The sequence below is a fragment of the Pogoniulus pusillus genome, chromosome 41, assembly GCF_015220805.1.
Source record: "Pogoniulus pusillus isolate bPogPus1 chromosome 41, bPogPus1.pri, whole genome shotgun sequence".
In the NCBI taxonomy this organism is placed as follows: domain Eukaryota; kingdom Metazoa; phylum Chordata; class Aves; order Piciformes; family Lybiidae; genus Pogoniulus; species Pogoniulus pusillus.
Genome location: NC_087304.1, coordinates 1,932,034 through 1,952,556, shown reverse-complemented (window position 1 = coordinate 1,952,556; position 20,523 = coordinate 1,932,034). Strand labels below are relative to the sequence as shown.

General features: G+C 64.8%; 4 protein-coding genes across 7 annotated transcripts; 2 read left to right on the top strand and 2 right to left on the bottom strand.

Annotated features, from left to right (window-relative positions):
• Positions 1–759: 759 nt before the first annotated feature.
• On the top strand, positions 760–6,719 carry PDE4C (phosphodiesterase 4C). 2 transcript variants are annotated; one of them, XM_064175296.1, is made up of 15 exons: positions 760–861; positions 1,715–1,903; positions 1,988–2,024; positions 2,129–2,193; positions 2,313–2,362; positions 2,943–3,058; positions 3,183–3,276; positions 3,775–3,953; positions 4,037–4,135; positions 4,207–4,371; positions 4,457–4,556; positions 4,647–4,801; positions 4,900–5,022; positions 5,228–5,410; positions 5,484–6,719. In XM_064175296.1, exons 1-15 carry the CDS (start codon positions 815–817, stop codon positions 6,000–6,002), a joined length of 2,121 nt encoding a protein of 706 aa, XP_064031366.1. In that variant the 5' UTR covers positions 760–814; the 3' UTR covers positions 6,003–6,719. The 2 variants fall into 2 exon arrangements, with proteins under 2 accessions (XP_064031366.1, XP_064031365.1); XM_064175295.1 differs by having other exon boundaries at positions 2,913–3,058.
• A 1,824-nt stretch (positions 6,720–8,543) lies between these two features.
• Positions 8,544–12,346, top strand: RAB3A (RAB3A, member RAS oncogene family). The gene is made up of 5 exons (XM_064174761.1): positions 8,544–8,633; positions 9,649–9,876; positions 10,113–10,231; positions 10,353–10,477; positions 10,881–12,346. Exons 2-5 carry the CDS (start codon positions 9,649–9,651, stop codon positions 11,069–11,071), a joined length of 663 nt encoding a protein of 220 aa, XP_064030831.1. The 5' UTR covers positions 8,544–8,633; the 3' UTR covers positions 11,072–12,346.
• An 815-nt stretch (positions 12,347–13,161) lies between these two features.
• MPV17L2 (MPV17 mitochondrial inner membrane protein like 2) lies at positions 13,162–17,013 on the bottom strand. Of its 3 annotated transcripts, none has more exons than XM_064174757.1 (6): positions 16,983–17,013; positions 16,032–16,219; positions 15,000–15,170; positions 14,688–14,764; positions 14,003–14,131; positions 13,162–13,921 (listed from the first exon to the last, which is right to left on the bottom strand). In XM_064174757.1, exons 2-6 carry the CDS (start codon positions 16,204–16,206, stop codon positions 13,856–13,858), a joined length of 618 nt encoding a protein of 205 aa, XP_064030827.1. In that variant the 5' UTR covers positions 16,207–16,219; positions 16,983–17,013; the 3' UTR covers positions 13,162–13,855. The 3 variants fall into 3 exon arrangements, with proteins under 3 accessions (XP_064030827.1, XP_064030828.1, XP_064030830.1); XM_064174758.1 differs by lacking the exon at positions 16,983–17,013 and having other exon boundaries at positions 13,162–13,658; positions 13,808–13,921; positions 16,032–16,474; XM_064174760.1 differs by lacking the exon at positions 16,983–17,013 and having other exon boundaries at positions 14,003–14,101; positions 16,032–16,474.
• Positions 17,014–18,030: 1,017 nt separating this feature from the next.
• Positions 18,031–20,217, bottom strand: IFI30 (IFI30 lysosomal thiol reductase). Its single transcript, XM_064175242.1, has 7 exons — positions 19,900–20,217; positions 18,975–19,154; positions 18,829–18,903; positions 18,650–18,745; positions 18,386–18,538; positions 18,224–18,292; positions 18,031–18,138 (listed from the first exon to the last, which is right to left on the bottom strand). Exons 1-7 carry the CDS (start codon positions 20,032–20,034, stop codon positions 18,073–18,075), a joined length of 774 nt encoding a protein of 257 aa, XP_064031312.1. The 5' UTR covers positions 20,035–20,217; the 3' UTR covers positions 18,031–18,072.
• Between the last annotated feature and the right edge of the window lie 306 nt (positions 20,218–20,523).

The following is a 20,523-nucleotide window of genomic DNA, read 5'->3' as shown; positions in this document are numbered from 1 at the left end:
AGTGCGGACCCATCTCAGTGCTGTGGCACGTCCCCAGGGCTGTGTGCCCACGAGGATCTGGCAGACGAGTGGGGGACATCAGGGGTCTCCGCGCTGCCAGGGGCTGAGCTGGGCAGGGGGCAGCTGCCAGCTGGCTAAGCACGGGCACACTCATTGGGGCAATGCCCAGGCAGAGGACACTGGAGATATGAGTGCCTGCCCCACAGCAAGAGGGCTGTGGTGGGGATGGCAGAGGGGCTTTTCCTGGCACCAAACTACCAGCCATGGCACATTCCCACACCTCCCTGCCCCCCCCAAACAGAGATATAGAGGATTTTTTTTGGGGTGCTCCCTCCCCACATCCCAGGCTGCTGGTGGGTGCCAGCCCCACCTGTGCAGGCACGGTGGGGATCAGCAGATCTGTGCTCAGCAGCCACAGCATCTATTAATAGCGCCCCCGGCCCCCCTGCCAGCCTGCTCCGCCTGCCAGCGTTAGTGCCCAAAGCCTGTCACCAAAACAAGGAGCCTTCATTTGGCACCAGCCCCTTGGTGAGGGCTCGAGTCCCCTCTGCCCACCCTGGAGACGTGGGGCTGTGCCCTGTGTTGGCACTGGGGTCAGAGGTGGTGGCACGGGGCCAGGAACAGACGCGGGCATCACTCGCGGGGCCGTTGCAGCCACAATGCTGCTTTGTGTCCCTGGTACCATTGGGGACGCAAAGCAGAGGCAGGAAAACAAGGGGCTGCGGGATGGTATGACGTGGTGCCTAGCTGGCACTGCTGGGGACAGCCACGCTTTGGACACCAAGACTGCCGTTAGCATTGCCGGAGCAGGGAGATGCTGGCGGGCAGCAGGTGCCCATCCCGGAGGCACTCCTGCATCTGGTAGGTGCCAAGTTCCCGGCGGCGCGATGGGGACAGGGTGGCACCAGTGGCACGCAAGCTTTCGCAGCTCCCCCGGTGCTCTGGGGTGGCTTCCTCCGTCCCTGCGGCAGCGGACAGGCGCTGAGTGGCCCTGACTGCGTCCCTGCACAGTCTTTCCCATGACTCTGGGGTCAGCGGCGCAGGGGAGGGGGTAAGGCGTCTGCGGCCGCCATGGGGACAGTGCAGCGTCACTGTCGCTGTCCTCATGCCTCTCGTTCCCCGGCAGACCTGCGTGGCTGCCGGGTAGCTCTGCTTGGGGGTGTCCCCAGGCTGCCACCGGCATGTTCCCAAGGGACAGGGCTTGGCTTCTCTAGCAGTTTCTGTCCTTCGACGTCCCCTGACTCTGTGCCATGGCCAGGACGCTATCCCCCCCTGCGGGACACGGTGCCCTGAGCCACTCTTGATGGAGTCTGTTGCTTTTGAGGGCCTGGGGCAATTTGGCACTGGGGCCAGCAAGGGTACAGGATGAGCAGGAGCTGGCCCTCCCCGGAGTCTCGGGAGCGGAGGGCTTCAGGGCAGGGTCTTCTGTCCCACCTGGGTGACATGGGACATGTCCCCAGTCCCAGAGCCCACTGTACTGGCAGTGTGCTGAGGGGGTTCATGGGCACTGAGCTGTGCCCATTCTCACTGCTGGAGGTGGCAGGGATGTGGCTGGCACCACAACAGGGGCCATCCAGTTGGGGCATGCTGAGTTGAGCAGGATGGTGGCACAGAGAGCCTGGCAAAGCTGGTGGCATCCCCTGGTGCTCTGCCCCTACACCCGTGGGTTGGGGTCCCTGAGCCACCTGCAGCCTTGTTCCCTGTCCCCTTGCAGCTTTGACCTGGAGAATGGTCCCCCGGGCCGGGCCTCGCTGGACCCCCAGGCCAGTCCGGGCGCGGGGCTGGTCCTGCAGGGCAGCTTCACCCATGGCCAGCGCCGCGAGTCCTTCCTCTACCGCTCTGACAGTGACTATGACCTGTCCCCAAAAGCCATGTCCCGCAACTCCTCCATTGCCAGTGACCTGTAAGTGTCACCCCCGCTACTCCCCAAGCCTCCCGGGGACCCCCAGTCCCCTCTTCTGAGGCTCACATCCCTGTGCTCCCGCAGGCACGGAGAGGACATGATCGTCACGCCGTTCGCACAGGTGGGTGCCATCTCTGCACGAGGGAGGGACATGGCCCCGCACCCACCACCGGGGTGGGTGTCTTGGGGGGGTCCACCCGGCCCCAGCCTTCTCTGCTCCCCCAGGTCCTGGCCAGCCTCCGCACTGTCCGGAGCAACCTGACCCATCTGCAGGACCGCACTGGCATCAAGTGAGCTGGCTGTGGGGTGGGCGAGGGTCTCACCTGAGTGGGGGGCTCTGACTCACAGTGGTGGCAGGGGACATACCGCCCTGGGGGTCCTGGCTGCTCAGCCCCCCCATGTTTTGCAGGCGAGCATCGAGCAGCAGTTTGCCCTCTGGGAGCAAGGCTGGGCTCAGTGGTGAGCATTGGGGGCGGACGGGGGCTGCTTTTGGGGTGGGCTGGCTGCCCCCACAGCTCCTGCCGTGGGTGCCACTGGGCACAGGGGGTGCAGCGGAGCCCCCTCTTCGGGCAGGGCAGGGCTGTGGCTGCCCTTTGGGATCCATGTCTGGTTTTCAGCAGCTCCTCCCGTGGCGGCAGTGGAAAGGCTCCGTTGACGTCAAACCTTCCATTAATAAAACCCAGGCGGCGAGCGGGGCCCCGTGGGAGCCTGACTGCCCCGGGGCTGGCTGTCACCCCACGGGGACAGCATGGCACGCCACGTGCCAGGGCTGCCGTGTGACAGGGACGGTGTGATGGGGCTGAGCCCCACTGCCTGGGGATGCTCGATCCCAGTACCTGGCTGGTTCCTGGCATCTCCTCTGCCCCCGGCCCTTGTGAACAGAGGGTGATGTGAGCAGTCCAGCTGGTGAACCCCCGGGCCCGGGATGGCACAGCCATCCCTGGAGCTTTGAGTAGCACGAGTGGCACCGTGTGTGTGCCCCCGGGCTGGGCGGCCATGCCTTTGGCAGGTCCCTTGTCAAGCCAGCGGGTGCCCCCAGCAGAGGATGCCCACCAGAAGCTCTCGCGGGAGACTCTGGAGGAGCTGGACTGGTGCCTGGACCAGCTGGAGACGCTGCAGACCAGGCACTCGGTCAGCGAGATGGCCTCCAATAAGGTAAGGGTCCCCAGCATAAAGCCTGGTGGGCACGGAGACCCCTGCACCTTGAAGCCCACCCTGGGACGGGCAGGGGGGTCCCTGTCTGCCCCTCGCCCCGTTGAGCCCCGCCTGCTGCCCGCAGTTCAGGCGGATGCTGAGCCGGGAGCTGTCGCACCTCTCGGGGACCAGCCGCTCGGGAAACCAAGTCTCGGAGTACATCTCCAGGACCTTCCTGGGTGAGGACCTCCTGGGGACTCTTGCTCGGTGTCATCTCTCTTCTAGCAGCTGCAGGGTGGGCTCGGCACGCACAGGGACCTGGGCACGAATCGTGTGGCACCTTGTGGCACTGGGTGGCTGAGGGGATGGTGCCAGTGGGGGCTTTTTCAGGTGCCCCCATAAGGTTTGGCTGCCTTGGGGGGTGTCACAGCCTTTGTCCTGGCTGGCAGCACTGGTGCGTGCTGGTGCCCTGCGGGTGGTGGGACCCTGTGGTGGTGCCCAGGGCAGGGTGCAGGTTCTACATCAGGCAGGTAGCCCCAAGCAGTGGGGGGGGCAAGGGAAAGCTTTGGGCATCCCCCATGCAGGCCCCCACTCCCTCCTTCTGCCTCCCCCTCCCCCCCGTTGCCATGGTTTTATCCACATCAGTTGACGTCATCAGCGTGACTGGGGGGCTACGGGGAGGGGCTCAGGCTCCAGCCGTGCTCATGGCCCCCCCACCCCACCCCGTGCCGGCCCAGACAAGCAGCATGAAGTGGAGATCCCCTCGGCAAGGGCCAAGGACAAGGAGAAGGAGCGCAGGAAGCGTCCCATGTCCCAGATCAGCGGCGTCCGGAAGCTCACCCACGGCTCCAGCCTCAGTGCCGCCGGCATCCCCCGCTTCGGGGTGCAGACTGACCAGGAGGGGCTGCTGGCCAAGGTGGGCCCCAGCGTGGATGGCCTAGCCGGCCACGGGGTGCCCAGTGCTGGCTTGGCACAGACCTGTGTCGCTGTGATCCCCAGGAGCTGGAGGACACCAACAAGTGGGGGCTCAACGTGTTCAAAGTCGCCGAGTACTCAGGCAACCGCCCGCTGACAGCCCTCATGTACAGCATCTTCCAGGTGAGCACCCCAGCAGGATGCCCCCAGCGCCATGCCCGGGTGGGGACGAGCCCCCTGCTGCCTCCCTGCAGGAGCGTGACCTGATGAAGACCTTCCACATCCCTGCCAACACCTTCATCACCTACATGCTGACACTGGAGGATCACTACCGCGCCGACGTGGCCTACCACAACAGCATCCATGCCGCCGACGTGGCGCAGTCCACCCACGTCCTCCTCTCCACGCCTGCGCTGGAGGTGAGGCCTGGTCCTCTGAGGTCACCAAGGCCACCACAGGTGCCTGCCACAGCACATCTGCAATGCCTTCTCCCACCATTTCTAGGCTGTCTTCACGGACCTGGAGATCATGGCTGCCATCTTCGCCAGTGCCATCCACGACGTCGACCACCCTGGTGTCTCCAACCAGTTCCTCATCAACACCAGTGAGCTGGGGCACAGGGATGGAGCTAGGGGGGAATGAGGGACCCCCAGTGTCCAGGAGACACCCTCGGGTGACCGGTGCCATCTTGCAGACTCGGAGCTGGCACTGATGTACAATGATGCCTCCGTGCTGGAGAACCACCACCTGGCTGTGGGCTTCAAGCTTCTGCAGGAGGAGAACTGTGACATCTTCCAAAACCTGAGCAAGAAGCAGAGGCAAACACTGCGTAAAATGGTCATTGACATGGTATGAGGAGGCCTGGGCCACCCCAGGCTGTGGGCTCCTAGCCAGTGGGGCTTTGTGGTGGGGTCAGGCTGAGCCCTGTTCCTGGCTTGTGCTGCCAGGTGCTGGCCACAGACATGTCCAAGCACATGAACCTGCTGGCGGATTTGAAGACCATGGTGGAGACCAAGAAGGTGACCAGCCTGGGGGTGCTGCTGCTGGACAACTACTCTGACCGGATTCAGGTGGGCACAGGGACACGTGTGGGGAAACTTTCCTGGAGCTGTGGGCGTTGATCCTGGCTCCAGCCAGGGCTGCCAGGATGTCCTGCCTGGTGCCACCACTCTTCCCAACCCCAGATGGCCACGGCTGAGGGGGTTCCTGGCAGAGCAGTGGTAGCCCTGGAAGAGAAAAGATTTCAGGTGAGTGCTGCTGTGTCCTTGTCCTCAGGTCCTGCAGAACATGGTGCACTGTGCTGACCTCAGCAACCCCACCAAGCCGCTGGAGCTGTACCGGCAGTGGACTGACCGCATCATGGTGGAGTTCTTCCGGCAGGGCGACCGGGAGCGGGAGAAGGGGATGGAGATCAGCCCCATGTGTGACAAGCACACAGCCTCCGTGGAGAAGTCCCAGGTGTGGCAGCAGTGTGGGACTTGGGATGGGGCCCACAGGCTTGGGCTGGGGGCTCAGGTCTACCTTCCTCTAGGTGGGATTCATCGACTTCATAGCCCACCCGCTGTGGGAGACATGGGCAGACCTGGTGCACCCTGATGCCCAGGAGATCCTGGACACACTGGAAGACAACCGGGAATGGTACCAGAGCATGATCCCACGCAGCCCCTCCCCACCACCCGAGGGACCCGGAGTGTCCCCTGCCAACACCGACAAGTTCCAGTTCGAGCTGACGCTGGAGGAGGAGGAGGAGGCTGAGTCGGACACGGAACTGGAAGGGGCTGAGAGCCCCTTGGATGAGGACAACAGCGGCTCCAAGACACCTGCCACAGATGACTCAGAGGTGGCTGACACGGAGCAGTTGTCACCCGGCGCCCAGGACAGGGACTTGCCTGTCACCCGCCCCAGGGATGTGGACAACCGGCAGGCACTGGAGGAGACACTGACAAAGGACGGCGGTGGCGGCAGGCGCTTGGTGCCAGGGCCTGAGGGCAGCCAGGGGCTGTGTCTGGACACGGAGGGCAACGTCACATTCCTGCCCCTGGGCACATAGCGGCACCAGCTGGTGGGTCCCCTTGCTGCCACTGGGATGTGGGACTGGGCACTGCCCCATCAAGGGCTGGGAGCAGTGGAGAGATGGTGGTGAAGAGCATCTACAGCACAGGGACTAGGGCAGCTGCTGGGGGACCCAAGGCATGTCCCTGTGTGAGAGATGGGCAGGTCCTGATGGGCACGAAGATGCTGTTTGCCCTCTTCCAGTAACTGTGCCCTGCTCCTACCTGGTGTCCCCACGTACAGCTGCTGGGAGAGGTCCTTTTCTCCTGCCCCAGCCCAGCCCTGGGGACATCGTACCCCACAGGGCTCCAGGAAGAGGTGCCCCACAGCAGCCAGGCACAGCCAAATGCCTTTTGGCATCTCTCCGGGTGGCCTCTCATCAGAGGACAGGGAGGTAGGTGAAGGGTGCTGGTGGCAGCACCCAGCCCAAGGGACCTCAGTGCAGCCAGGCACCAGGACACGGCATGGGCACAAGTCCAGTGGTTTATTTATTTGGGGACAGGTTTCACTTTGTAAAGCCTTTTGGAGCTCACTTTTGAATCCAAGCCTCACCTCAGCGTGCTCACCCACGGCTGCTCCTGCTCGGTGCCCAGCACTCCACACGCTGCCCTTGGACTTTGCCCTGCGGGGCCCGGCGGGCACTGTGACCCCCGGGGGTCCTTTCTGTGTCTCCCTTCACCTTCCAGACATTAAACCTGGTTTGTTCTCCCCAGAACGATAGCCTTGTGAGCACCTCTTCTGCAGGCACGGGAGCCGCGGCTGTGCCAGCTGGGCTAAATTCCATCGGGGGCCGGTGCAGTTGGTGGCTCCGTCTCCCGCTGGGCACCGAGGAGGGCCTGGCTCCGTGTCCGCACAAACGCGAGCTCCTCCCGGGGACGGTGGAGCCCAGGCTGGCAAACACAACCTGCTAAGGTAAATATTTAATCGCCGGCTTGGCACGGCGCAGGGCCCCTGCCTGCTCTTCCGCATTGCTCCCACTGGTGATTTGTATCTGCAAACACGTCCCCACCCCTGGCACTGCCCTGGCACTGCCCTGGCATGCGGGGCCCTGCCAGTTCTCACCCACTGCCCGACCTGTGTTCCTTCACTGGCACTGAGGCCCGGGGAGCTGCATGCTCCTTTACCAGCCCAGCTGATTTTCAGGGACTGGGCAGGCAGTGCTGGGTGCCACAGGGGCTGGTGGGTGGCTCAGTGCCATTCCCACTTTAGGGGTGGGTCCCCAGCATCCCCACATGCTTCCTGATGGAGCAGGGCAGGATGATTTGCTATTGGAATGGGCTGCCCAGGGAGGTGGTGAAGTCGCTGTCCCTGGAGGTGCTCAAGCAAAGCCTGGACGAGGCACTGAGTGCCATGGTCTGGTTGGTTGGCCAGGGCTGGGTGCTAGCTTGGGCTGGCTGAGCTTGGAGCTCTCTTCCAGCCTGCTTGATTCTGGGATTCTGTGACAGGGACCAGACCAGTTCTGTTTTCCCAGAGCATGCTGAATGTGCTCACTCTGCACCTAGATCTAACCCTAAGCTCTCTGCCTGTCTGGGAGCAGGGCAGGACCTGGTTCAAAAGGCTCTTTGTGCCCCTTGCTTAGCTGAGGAGCTGGGCCGAGGAGGGTGCCCAGAGGAGACAGGGGCAGCACCCATGGCAGCTGGAACCATCCCTGCCTCCTGGCCATGCCCTGATGGACTGCGCAGGGGGCTCCTGGCCGTGTCCCTGCTGCGGCTGCTGCTGGCCAGTTACAGTGCCCATCCCCCGCACGGTGGCACACTGGGTGAGAGCCCCTGCACCGGGACCCTGGAGTCCTCACGGCACAACCTGCTGCCTGGGAGCCTCCCGGTGCCTCCCGGGCTGCGGGCTGGGCTGAAGCAGGCCCGGGCAGGGGAGTGCCACTGCCCCGGGGCCTGCGGAGCTCCAGGCCGGGCCCTGCCACCCTCCCTCGAGGCCGCCATATGCTGCCTGCTCCTAATCCCCAGCCACGGCCTCAGGGCGAGGGAGGACGCGAGGGGCCCGGGCAGGACACGGCCGCCCACCTGTGCCTCTAGCCTCAGCTGGGCCGGGCACCGGGAGCACCGGGAGCACCGGGAGCACCGGGAGCACCGGGAGCACCGGGAGCACCGGGAGGACTGCGGACCTCAGGGCTAGGTGCCCCTGTCAGGAAACAGGGTCAGGCTGCCCGTTACTGCAGGCCTGAGCGCAGCTTGCGCTAGCCATCACGACAGGGGGCCATGTCGTGACCGTGAAGGCTAAGAGGGCTCCCCCCCACCCTTAAACGACCCTAGCTCACGGCCCCCACCAAGGGGAAATGGTCCGCCCGGCGCCCCCTGCCCAAGGCAGGGATGGTACCGCCCTAGGCCCGCGGGGCGCTGGCGGCCCGCACCAACTGCACAGCGCGGGGGGAGGTAATGACCGCAGCCAGCGCCTCGCCGCGAGGGGGCGTCACCCCCTCGCCGTGGGTCTCGCCCTGTTGTCTATCACACTGAGAACGACCAATCAGAGCTTTTCTTTGGTGTAATTTACATATTACGCACCGCCCACATCCCCTACCCCCCCACCCCGTTGCGACGTCATCAGGGGCGGCGCGCGCCGCTGCTGCAGTCGCTGCAGGAGGCAAAGGAGGCAGCGGCGCGAGCGCGGGCTGGAGGTGAGCGCGCGCACCCCCCCCCCCCCCCCGGCCCCCCGCTCCCGGTACCCCCCGGCCCGCGCCCCCCGGTACCGGCACCGCGGGTACGGGGAGGAGGCGGGTGTCCGCGAGCGGATGGAATGGCGGCTGCAGCGCTGGGGGTGGGGGTGGGGGTGGATGATGCAGCGGAGGGAGGGGGGAGAGAGGCGGAGATGGCAGCGGAGGCAGGAGGTGGGGGTCGTTCGGTGCACCGGGCTCGGGCCTGCGGGGAGGGGGCAAGGGCTGGGCTCGCTCCCTGCGGAACCCTGCGTACCCCCCACCAGCACCTTGTGGACTCCCTCGGCAGCGCCCTGCACCCTCCCCCCCCACCGCCTCCCCATCAGCATCCTGCACGCTCCCCGCTCATCAGCATCCTGCATCCTGCACCCCACCCGGCAGCACCCATTGCCCTCCGTCCCTGTGCTCCACCCTGCAGCACCCTGCAGCGCCCTGCAGCCCTGGGCAAGCACCCACCTCTGTGCATCTCTGGCTGGCATCACCCCTTCACCCCTGCTCCCCAGCACCGAGCGCCGACCACCCTCCCCACAGCTCCCCACGGCACCCCCACGGCCCCCCGCTCTGCTGCCGAAGTGGCGGCCGGGTCTGGGCACGGCATGTAGGGGCACTGCTCAGGTGCCATTTTGTGATGGGGGCGATGCGGGAGAGGCAGCGGCACCCGGCTGCCCCCTGCACCCCTGCCGTGGCACCCTGGCAAACACCAGGGTCTGTACACCCCACTTTTGCTGTGGGCACCTTCTTGGGTCCTTGGATTGAGAGTGACAGGAGCTGGCCTGGCAGAGCCCTCTGGTGATGCCACACCCGCAGTGATGCTCGCCCATCCTGAAGCAAAATCGGGTGGCACCGTGATACTGTGATGCCATGACACACCTAACGGTGTCTGCACCGGCGGCAGACGGCTCCGAACCGCGGCACCGGGGCCGGCGTGGCGTGAGTTGGCAGCCGCCGTCCCCGTCATGGCCTCTCCTCCGCCTTGCAGATGGCATCCGCTACCGACTCCCGCTATGGGCAGAAGGAGTCCTCGGACCAGAACTTCGATTACATGTTCAAGATCCTGATCATCGGCAACAGCAGTGTGGGCAAAACCTCCTTCCTCTTCCGGTACGCCGACGACTCCTTCACGCCTGCCTTCGTCAGCACCGTGGGCATCGACTTCAAGGTCAAGACCATCTACAGGAACGACAAACGCATCAAGCTGCAGATCTGGGTGAGGCCCCAGGGCTGTCCCCATCGGGCCCCAGCACCGGTGTGGCTTGGAGGTGCTCGGTGCGGGGCTGCTCTGCTGTTTGCTGGGGCTGGAGGTGCCAGGGGTGATGTTGGTGGGGAGGGAGGTGGCTCTGGGGCCCCTGCTTCCCCTCAGCGTGCCCGAAGGGCAGGACCCTGCAAGCTGCTGGTGTCCCCTGTCCCTGGGGGTGATGTGCTGCTCTGCCCCACCCCACCCAGGACACAGCTGGCCAGGAGCGGTACCGCACCATCACCACTGCCTACTACCGCGGGGCCATGGGCTTCATCCTGATGTACGACATCACCAACGAGGAGTCCTTCAACGCCGTGCAGGACTGGTGAGTGCCCAGAGGGGACTCTGAGACCACCCCCAAACTGTGCCCCCCACCATCACAGGCATGCCCTTAGCACCATGCTCTTGCCTCCCTGCATGATTCCCCTTTCTGTCTTCCCCTGAAGGTCCACCCAGATCAAGACCTACTCCTGGGACAACGCCCAGGTGCTGCTGGTTGGGAACAAGTGTGACATGGAGGACGAGCGTGTGGTGTCCTCGGAGAAGGGTCGCCAGCTCGCTGAGCACCTGGGTGAGTTTTGGGGGAAGGGGCACCCAGCACAGCCATCTCCCTGCCAATCCTTTAATGAGGAGCTCAGTTCCTCTGCTGTGACTTCTCTGCCTTGGTGGCAGTGGGGACTTGTCACTCGATGTAAAGAATGAAGAGTAACTAAGTGGTGAGCACTGGGGGAGGTGGTTTTGGTTACGGCCTCATAAACCACAAACCCACCACTAGCTGTGGGGAGCTGCTGGGGGAGGGGACAGGACAGATCTGAGTGTCCCTGGCTGGGCACACGCAGCCTTTCAGTGCTGAAGGAGCGCAGCAGCAGCTGTGAGACGCTGCCCATGGTGCACGGCTGCAGGCAGCGTGGCAGTGGGGTGGGGGCCAGCAGCGCTGCTGTCCCCTTACCCGTGGCATGGTCTGTGTGTCCCAGGTTTTGAGTTCTTTGAGGCCAGCGCCAAGGACAACATCAACGTCAAGCAGACCTTCGAGCGGCTGGTGGACATCATCTGCGAGAAGATGTCGGAGTCGCTGGACACAGCTGACCCCGCGGTCACCGGCGCCAAGCAGGGCCCCCAGCTCACAGACCAGCAGGCCCCCCCGCACCAGGACTGTGCCTGCTAGGGCCAGCCCCTCCCGTACCCCCCCCAAAACTGGTCAGTGCACCCCCTCCCCCCGTCACCCCCCGAGCCCCTCTTGCTGGGGATCCTGCGGGGGCTTTTGCTGCTGGTATCTCCGAAAGGGCTGCAGCCCCTCTAGGAGCCCCCCCCCCCCAAATTCAGTTAGGCTGCACCCCCACCCCCCCTTAATTTATTTTTAAGCCTGGGCTAGTAGAAGACCCTCCCTGTTCTGCTTCAATCACTCCCCAAGCCCCCCACCACTCCCAGGAACATTTTATCTCCTCCCATCACCACCAGTCCCCCACCCTGGGGAGCAGGGCCCAGCCCCACCTCCCCCCCCCCACCCTTACCCAGGGTTGGAAGTGTGGAAGCTGCGATGGGATCCTAAACCCTCACCCCAGCTGCTGTCCCCACGTGTCCCCCCCCCCTCCACATCACGGCAGTGATTCTTTGCCCAAGGAGCTCCTGGGGGCTCTTTCTGCCCTCTCCTGCCCTGTGTCCCCTTCCCCTCCCGTGGATGGCTCTCTCCTGACTCTTGTTTATTTGTACAAATAGATGCTAATTTATGCTCCTGCCGTCCCCCCCCTTGTACAGAAGAGACCCTCCCCCCCACCCCCCCCTTGTAAATAGGGTAGGAAGTGACGCTGTGTGCGTGACCTGCTGTGCTGTGGCCGTGGTGGTGCAGTTGTTCTCACGATTAATAACGATGATGATTTTCTCTCTCTCTCTCTCTCTCGGTGTGCTAACCTTGCTTGTGAATATCACTTTTAAAACCAATCTATTATTTAAAGGGTAAACCAATGATGATGATAATGCAGGAGTGAGGCCAGCCCCAGCAAGCTGCAGCCAATCAGCCCGAGTCTGGGGGCAGGGCTGGTGGGGAAGGAGGGAGGGAAGGGTGTGGGGAGGGCTCGGAGGGGCAGGGCTGGCTGGCTGCAGGGCGCTGGGCTCCTGTGTTCTGTAGTTCGTGTTCTGTGCAGACTGTGACCTGTGGCTGTTCTGTAGCGGTGCCGGACCCGGAGGTCTTGCTGCCCTCGGTTTTGTTTTCCTTGAAGCTGTTGTCTTTTTGTTTTACGGATTTTATCCTCCCCCTTCACCCTGCCTCATCCCATCTCCCACACCCCCAACCCCTCCTCCCTTTCCCCTTCCCTGTTTTTTGTGAAGTTTACTTCTGGCAGAGTTACTGTACTGTACAAATGTCAAAAGTGTCAAAAGAGTTCAATTTCCTAACAATCACTGTATGGAGAAATGGTGTGAAGAAATAAATCGATGCTGGTCACTGGGTCCTGGGCTCATTGCAAGGGAAGGAGGGATGCAGGAGGTCCTTCTGCTCCATGGGCCAGCCTTGTCTCTCCTCGGCCCTGTGGTATTAAGCTCAGTGCCAAGGACGACCCAAAAAGCCCCAGGCTGGATTGAGAGGAACCCCCTGGATTTCAAGTGGGGCAAGGGCAGGCACTGCACCTGCAGAGGAAGAAGCCTCTGCAACCAGGACAGGGAAGAGGTGACCTGCTGGGAAGCAACTCCAAGGGGAAGGACCTGGGAAGTCCTGGAGGACAAGGTCACCATGAGCCTGTAATGTGCCCTTGTGGCAAAGAGGGCTTCTGGGGTGCAGTGAGAAGAGTGTGGCCAGCAGGTCAAGGGAGGTTCTCCTCTCTGCTCTGCTCTGCTCTGCCCTGCTGTAGCTGGAGGACTGGGTCCAGTTCTGGGCTCCCTGGCTCCAGAGAGACAGACTGGGAACTGCTGGAGACAGTCCAGTGGAGGCTGGGAAGGTGCTCAGGGCCTGGAGCATCTCTCTGAGGAGAAAAGGCTGAGAGCCCTGGGGCTGCTGAGCCAGAGCCCTGCGTGCAGGGGCTTAGTCTGGATGATCTCCAGAGGTCCCTCCCAACCCCCACCCTGCTGGGGTGCTGTGAAAAACGATCTGGGCTCTTAATTAGCATTCAGCAAACGGCTCCTGGCCGGCTCAGCAGCGCGGAGGGAGGGCTGGTGGCTGGGCTGGTGGCTCCCCAGGGATGTGTGAGGAGGGACAAGGCCGGAAGAAGAAAGGCACAGCTTGAAGTTTTGAGGGGGGGAAAAAAAACCGCTCACATTTAGGCATTTTCCATCACTGCTGGAAGTAAGTTCCTGGGTTATGGTGTGAGTGTCCAGCTCACCCCAGGGAGCTGCAGGGCTGCCACGAAGAGTGCTGCCAAGGTCCAAATGCTGCCAGAACTTTGCCTTAGAAACCCCCCAGCCGCCTCCGTGGCGACGCTACCGCAGCGCTCACAGCCTGATTTTTATAGCACTGGGGCGGCTGCAGCCATGCCCACGCCTGGCACCAGGGAGGTGGGTGCCAGGTGGAGTGAAAAGGAGCTGAGGGACGTCTTCAGCTTGGAGGCAGCAGGGAAAGGACCGGGAAGAGGCAGCAACGCTCTGCCACGCAGCCAAGGAGGGAGCAAGGCAGGCGCCTGGGTGGATGGGAGCAGAGGAGGGTGCTGGAGGGGAGCAAAGGGCCAGCCTTGCCCTGGAGAAGGGTGCAGCACCTGGCTGGAGCAGAGGGAGAGCACCAGGACCCTCCCTGGGCAGCCAGAGGCTGAGTGTGGCTGTGGCAGCTCCTGTGGGTGAACAGAAATCGTCTTCCTGAGCTGCAGCTCTGACCACCTAGGGCAGATGGCCCAGCTGCCAGGCCCAGCTGCAGTGGTCTCTGGCACCTCCCTTGGGTGCACTGAGCCACAGCCACTGCGATGCCCAGAAAACCACCCACTGTGGGCAGGAGGCTGTGGAATGCTGTGGTTCTCAGAAGCAGCTCACTCTACATCTCCACTCCACGTGGGCTCTGCCGCGGCGAGTCCTGCTCGGGGCGTGGGGGATTGCCAGGCTGGGAAGGAACAGAAACAAGGCACACTCGGCATGAGCCTGGCAAGGCAGGAGCTGGTGGCAGCAGAGTGCCAGGACTCACCCGGTGCTTGAGGTAGGACAGGTAGGTGTCCCAGCCCAGCGTGACCACGTTGACGTACACCACTCGGAACGTGGGCGGCACGAAGAGGAAGTTGAGCAGCTGCGCCGCGGGCCACACGCACCAGTCAGCCTGCGGGGAGCAGCCAGGGCACCGCCCGGGGCTTGCCTCGCAAAACCCTGCCCCAGCGTCCCGCCCAACCACCCGAACCCTGCCCAGCCTGGGGCTCCACCGTGGCCCTCAGCACCACATCCACACTGCTCTGAAACACCTCCGGGGTGGGGATTCAGCCACCAACCTGGGCAGCCTGTGCCAGGCTTTGAGAACCCTTCCAGTGAAGAAGTTTCTTCTAGTGCCCAATCTAAACCCCCTCTGGGGCAACTTGAGGGTGTTCTCTCTTGCCCTATCAAGCCCAACCCCCACCTGGCTCCAGCCTCCTCCCAGGGAGCTGTGGTCAGCAATGAGGTCTCCCCTCAGCTTCCTCCAGGCTGCACACCCCCAGCTCCCTCAGCTGCTCCTCCCCAGCCCTGTTCTCCAGACCCTTCCCCAGCTTCTTGGACCTGCTCCAGCCCTTCCATGTCCTTCTTGCAGTGAGGGGCCCAAACCTGAAGCCAGGGCTCCAGGTGTGGCCTTGAGTGGTGCTGAGAGCAGCCAGGAGCAAAAGGAAGAGCTCAAAGGTTGTGGTTACCTTGTAGAACTCCCAGAATTTCTCCTTCAGCTCCTCCCAGCTCTCCTCTAGCGATTGTCCCTCCAGGGTGCCCATGCCTGTGGGCACAGAATGATGTCAGTGCTCAGAAGGCTCCATGCTGGGAAGTGTGGGTGGGAAATGCCATCTGAGCTGTCCCAGGCACCTCAAAACCACGCCAGAAACCCTACCGTGGGAGAAGAGGGCAGCCAGAGGGAGGAGCTCCAGGAAGCCCAAGGGAGGGTGCCAGGTGTCGGTGCCAGCACCACGGCCAGCTTTCAGCAGCACGGGCAGAGGGAGGGTGCCACCACGTACCCAGGAAGTACCAGACGCCCAGGACAGGCGATGCCACCAGCTGGTCGATGAGGACTTTCTTCAGCACAGTCTTCATGCCCCGCACGCCGCGGGCAGGGAAGGCAGCGTCCAGCCAGAGGTACCAGAAGTGCATCAGGGGCCCCATGCTGCAGCCCACGGCGAACATGCGCCCTGCAAGCAGACACTGCTGCCCCCTCCCTGGCTGCTCAGGCACCTCCCTGGCACCCCCCAGCGCATCCAGCTCTGGGGAGGGCACGAACAGGCTCTGGCCTCATATGGTGCCAGGGAGGTGGTCCCAAACTCCCTGCCTCGTGACAATGAGCATGAATCAAATGATTGAGTTTGGAGGCTTGAAGCTCCTGGCAGTGCCCAGGGGTCGGCTCTGGGGCCAGTTTTGTCCAACATCATCACCAGTGACCTGGGTGAAGGGACACAAGGAGCCTCAGACACAGGCCTGGGAGCAGCAGCTGGCACTTCGGCAGGCTGTGCTGCCACCCAGTGAGACCTGGCCAGGTTGGAGAGGTGGGAGAGAGGAACCTCACCAAGCTCAGCCAGGGCAAGTGCAGGAGCAGCTCCGTGAGGAGCAAAGGCTGAGCCCTGGAGCTGCAGAGCCTGGAGAGGAGCAGCCCCAGAGGGAACCTGATCAATGCTCCACAACAGCTAAAGGGTGCAGGGCAAGAGGATGGGGCCAGGCTCTGCTCAGTGGTGCCCAGGGCCAGGACAAAGGGCACAAACTGAAACCCAGGAGGCTTCACTTGAGCTTAAGGAAAAAAGCTTCTTCGCTTTTAGGGTGCTGGAGGCCTGGAGCAGGCTGCCCAGAGAGGCTGTGGAGTCTCCTTCTCTGGACAGCTTCCAAACCCACCTGGATGCCACCCTGGGCAAGCTGCTGTGGGTGCCCCTGGGTGGGGGGGGTGGACTGGGTGATCTCCAGAGGTGCCAGCAATCCATGCTGGCATTCTGTGAACGTGTCAGGCTGTTCCCTTCCCTCCCCCCGCCCCGTTCATGTCTGTGTCCCCCCCTCTGGGCTGTCACCTGTACGGGCCAGCTGGGGCTCGCTGTCCGGGTGGCGCCGGCGGTGCCAGGCCTGCTGCAGCGTGTCGCCGGTGGCCAGCAGCACGCCGCAGCTCGCCGTGTTGGTCAGCAGCAGCAGGCGGCCGCTGAACAGCGGCTTCCAGTAGCCCAGCAGGCGCCGGCCCCGCGCCAGCATCCTGAGGACAGCCCTGCCATGGGGGTCAGTGGGGAAGGGGTTCCCCGACACAGGCCCCCAGTTACCCCAGCCAAGAGCACCCTCCACACCCTCTGCCTCCCTGCCACTCCCGCGTCATCGTACCCCGGCCCCCAGCTGCCTCGGTGAGCGCTGCAGTGTCGCCCGGTCCCGTTAGCACTGCCGGAACCCTCCCAGTGCACCCAGTGCCCCTGGCACTGCTGCTGCCACCCCAGCTGCCCCACTCGCGGGCGCCCACTTCCCTCCAGCTGCCCTTTGCCGCACCTCCCCCGTGCCCCTTTCCCCTGCTGCACCCCTCGCTCACTGCAGCTACTCCTGCTTTTTACTCCCCTGTGCCCCCCAGTTCCCTTTCCTGTACCCCCAGTCCTCCCAGTGCCCTGCCGTGTGCCCCCACTCCCCTTTCCTGCACCCCCAGTCCTCCCAGTGCCCTGCCGTGTGCCCCCACTCCCCTTTCCTGTACCCCCAGTCCTCCCAGTGCCCTGCCGTGTGCCCCCACTCCCCTTTCCTGTACCCCCAGTCCTCCCAGTGCCCTGCCGTGTGCCCCCACTCCCCTTTCCTGCACCCCCAGTCCTCCCAGTGCCCTGCCGTGTGCCCCCACTCCCCTTTCCTGTACCCCCAGTCCTCCCAGTGCCCTGCCGTGTGCCCCCAGCTCCCTTTCCTGTACCCCCAATCCTCCCAGTCCCCTGCCGTGTACCCCCCAGTTCCCTTTCCTGTGCCCCCTGCCCCTCTGTGCCCCCCACCCCCCCCCCCCCGCTCACCGCCGCGCGCTTCCCCCGCCGCACGCGGAAGAAGGACACGCCCCGTGCCGAGCAGCCTTCCGCTTCCGGTATCCGCCATGACACCTACCGAGGCGCACGGGGCCGCCATGACAGCTACCGAGGCAATGGCGGCCGCCATGACAGCTGCCGTGTGACCGGCGCCCGCCTGACACCTCCGCGGTAGCAGCGTTTCCGAGCGGCCCGGAGGAGGCAGCTGCGGCTTTCCCCCGACCCCAGGACCCGGCCCCGGGCGCCCTGTCCCGCGCTCCCCGAGACACCACACGGGAGCCGCTGGGGGTTTTTCACTAAAAACATCCATTTTATTGGCCGCTCGCTCGCTGCTCCCGCACCGCCCCTCGGTGTTCCCGCACCGCCCCCCGGTACTCCCGCACCGCCCCCCGGTACTCCCGCATCGCCCCTCGCTGCTCCCGCACCGCCCCCGGTACTCCCGCACCGCCCCTCCCTGCTCCCGCACCGCCCCCCGGTACTCCCGCACCGCCCCCCGGTACTCCCGCACCGCCCCCCGCTGCTCCCGCACCGCCCCTCGGTACTCCCGCATCGCCCCTCGGTGTTCCCGCACCGCCCCCCGCTGCTCCCGCACCGCCCCTCGGTACTCCCGCACCGCCCCCCGGTACTCCCGCACCGCCCCCCGCTGCTCCCGCACCGCCCCTCGGTACTCCCGCACCGCCCCTCGGTACTCCCGCACTGCCCCTCGCTGCTCCCGCACCGCCCCCCGGTACTCCCGCACCGCCCCCCGCTGCTCCCGCACCGCCCCTCGCTGCTCCCGCACCGCCCCTCGGTACTCCCGCACTGCCCCTCGCTGCTCCCGCACCGCCCCCTGGTACTCCCGCACCGCCCCCCGCTGCTCCCGCACCGCCCCCCGGTACTCCCGCACCGCCCCGCGCTGCTCCCGCACCGCCCCTCGGTACTCCCGCACCGCCCCCCGGTACTCCCGCACCGCCCCCCGCTGCTCCCGCACCGCCCCCCGGTACTCCCGCACCGCCCCTCGCTGCTCCCGCACCGCCCCCCGGTACTCCCGCACCCTCCCTCGCTGCTCCCACTCTCTCCGTCGCTGCTCCTGCGCCGCCCCTCAGCGTCCGCAGAGAAACGGCGCCCTTGGGCCCCCCGAGCCCCCACAGGCTTTGGGCTTCTCTCCCTGCCAGAGAGAGGCCATTAGAGCCCTGGTGAGGACGGGGACATGTCCCTCGGCCCCACCGCCGCCCTCCAGCCCCATGGCCCACCTGATAGAGGCGACAGATGAGCCCCAGCAGCGAAGCCTGGGCCTGCTCCTGCAGTTCCTCTGTGTGCTTCTGCATGGGGAGGGGAAAGATGTTGCTGGGCAGAGGCTCCCTGCGGTGCCCCGGCCCTGCCCGGCCCCCCACGCCCCTCCTGCCACGCCGTACCCCGTTGATGACGACCCAGGGCACATACTGGTGCGGGGGGTCGAGCGCCTGGGTCAGCTGAGCGTTGTGGTGCATCAGGGCTGCCCCCGCGTCCCCCTGCACGCAGGCAGCGATGCGGCCCCCGTCCAGCTGCGGGGCATAGACCTGCAGGCACTGCCAGGGAGACGAGGAAGGACATGAGCAGGTCAGGGGCACACAGGGAGGTCAGGGGGGGACAGGGATGTCCCCGTGCTGGGCCATGAGGGACGAGGAGGGAGGACGTACAGCCTCCAGGTTCTTGGTGATGGAGCTGCCTGACTCCAGGCAGAAGATGACAGGGAAGTAGCTGCTGAAGTTCTTGGCCTCATGCATCAGGCAGGTCTACAAGGATGAGTGGGTGGTGAGAGACTGCCCTCACCCTGCCACTGTGCTTGCACCATGGAGATGGGGACCGGCACTGTCACCTCAATCATGTTGCCCAAACACTCCTCTGGGCCGTGCTGGCACAGGAATTGCCACTTCCCACTGACGTTCCTCTCCTGCGGGAATAACCAGTCTGAGCAGGCCTGGCAGCACCAGGGCGAGCGCCCACGGCTGGGCTGGCTCCTACCTGGGCATTGCCATAGGGCACCAGGGTGATGCTCAGGGCCTCGGCGGGCAGCAGCAGCCAGGTGGTGAAGAGCTGCTGGACCAGGAACCAGCGGCACGCTGGGCACAGGCTCTCATAAAACAGGGTCAGCTCCACTGGGGGGGCCGCTGGGCTCGACAGATTGGCACAGTGGCTCTCAGCCTGCGTGCAGAAGGGTTTTGGGGTATGTTGGGGGTGTTACAGCTGCAGCCTCCCCCCTGGCACATTTGCAGGGGATGGGGCAATGCTGCTGGATGTGAGACAGGAGAGCAACGAGGCCAGGCGGGGTGAGGCGGGAACTGAAAGCGGCTGAGAGGCTCTGCGGATGCAGCATCCTGGGCGCAGTGCTGGGGCTTTCCACAGGAACTTCCCTAAAATATTGGTTTGGGGGAAAAGCATCAAGCAGAGCCAGGATGTGCCTGCGCATGGGCTCAGCCCAGCCCCCGCTGCCCGGTGGCGGCGGCAGCCCCGCGGGGCTCACGGGGTGCAGCCGGAGCTGCCACGGCAGCAGTGTCACCATCCGGGGACGTTCAGAGCAGAACGGGCTGAGTTTTGAGCTGAAAAAGCAGAAGTGCCAGCAGGGAAGGGTCGGGGTCCAGCTGCAGCATGGCGATTCCCTGGGTATACTGGGGAGTGCCATGGTGCCAGCATGGCAGGGAGGAGGCTCTGAGCATCTCCATGATGTGTCAGCCTGTGCTCAGAGCCGACACCTGCACCGGGTACCGCGGCTGTGCAATGCCCAGCACCATCCCCACACGCCCCAGCTCTCCTCACCGGGCAGGTGCCCAGCCCCAGCCCTGCTGTTTCGGCAGGACGTGTGCCCACGTGCCAGGTGGCTCTGCCCTGCGTGGGCTGCCAGCACAAACAGGTGGGTATCCAGGTCAGCCCTGGCACCAGCGGCTCTGACCTGGCAGGCGACGGCGATCTCCCACGAGCTGCACCAGAGGTGGGTTGGGTAGTCACAGCCGGGCAAGGCCACCCCAAGCCCTGGGGCCAGGAGGGCGACCAGTGTCAGGACAGCCAGCGGCACGGCAGGGGCCATGGGGACGGTGTGGAGAGGAGCTTGTCCCCGCGAGGACTTTTAAAGCCAGGCTGCCCCCGCCCCTGGGCACCCTTCCTGCCCTGCTCCCTGCGCGCCTCATGTGACGCTGCTGACTCATACGAGGCCGCCCGGCTCGGGCCACCCTGTCCCTGCTGTCCCATATCGGGGTGCTGGGGTCACAGCCCCACCGCTGCTTGCAGTTTCCCTGCGAGCTGTGACACGCTGGGGACAGAAACCCAAGGCCCGGCAAGGCTCGGGGCGGGATGGGGCTCAATGCCAGACCCTGCCACAGGGCCCCCGCGGCTGGGCGCAGGTGTCAGAGCACGCCCACGCTGGCGGCTCGGGCAGGGGGCGGCAGGGGAGGTGCTGCCCCAGACACCCCCTCGGGCTCACTTCTGGGGCTGGCTGCCCCAGAGCCTCGCACTTTCTCCCCTCTTTGCAGCCGCCGTTCCCGGACGGAGCTCGCCGCGGGCTCGGCTGCCACCTCCT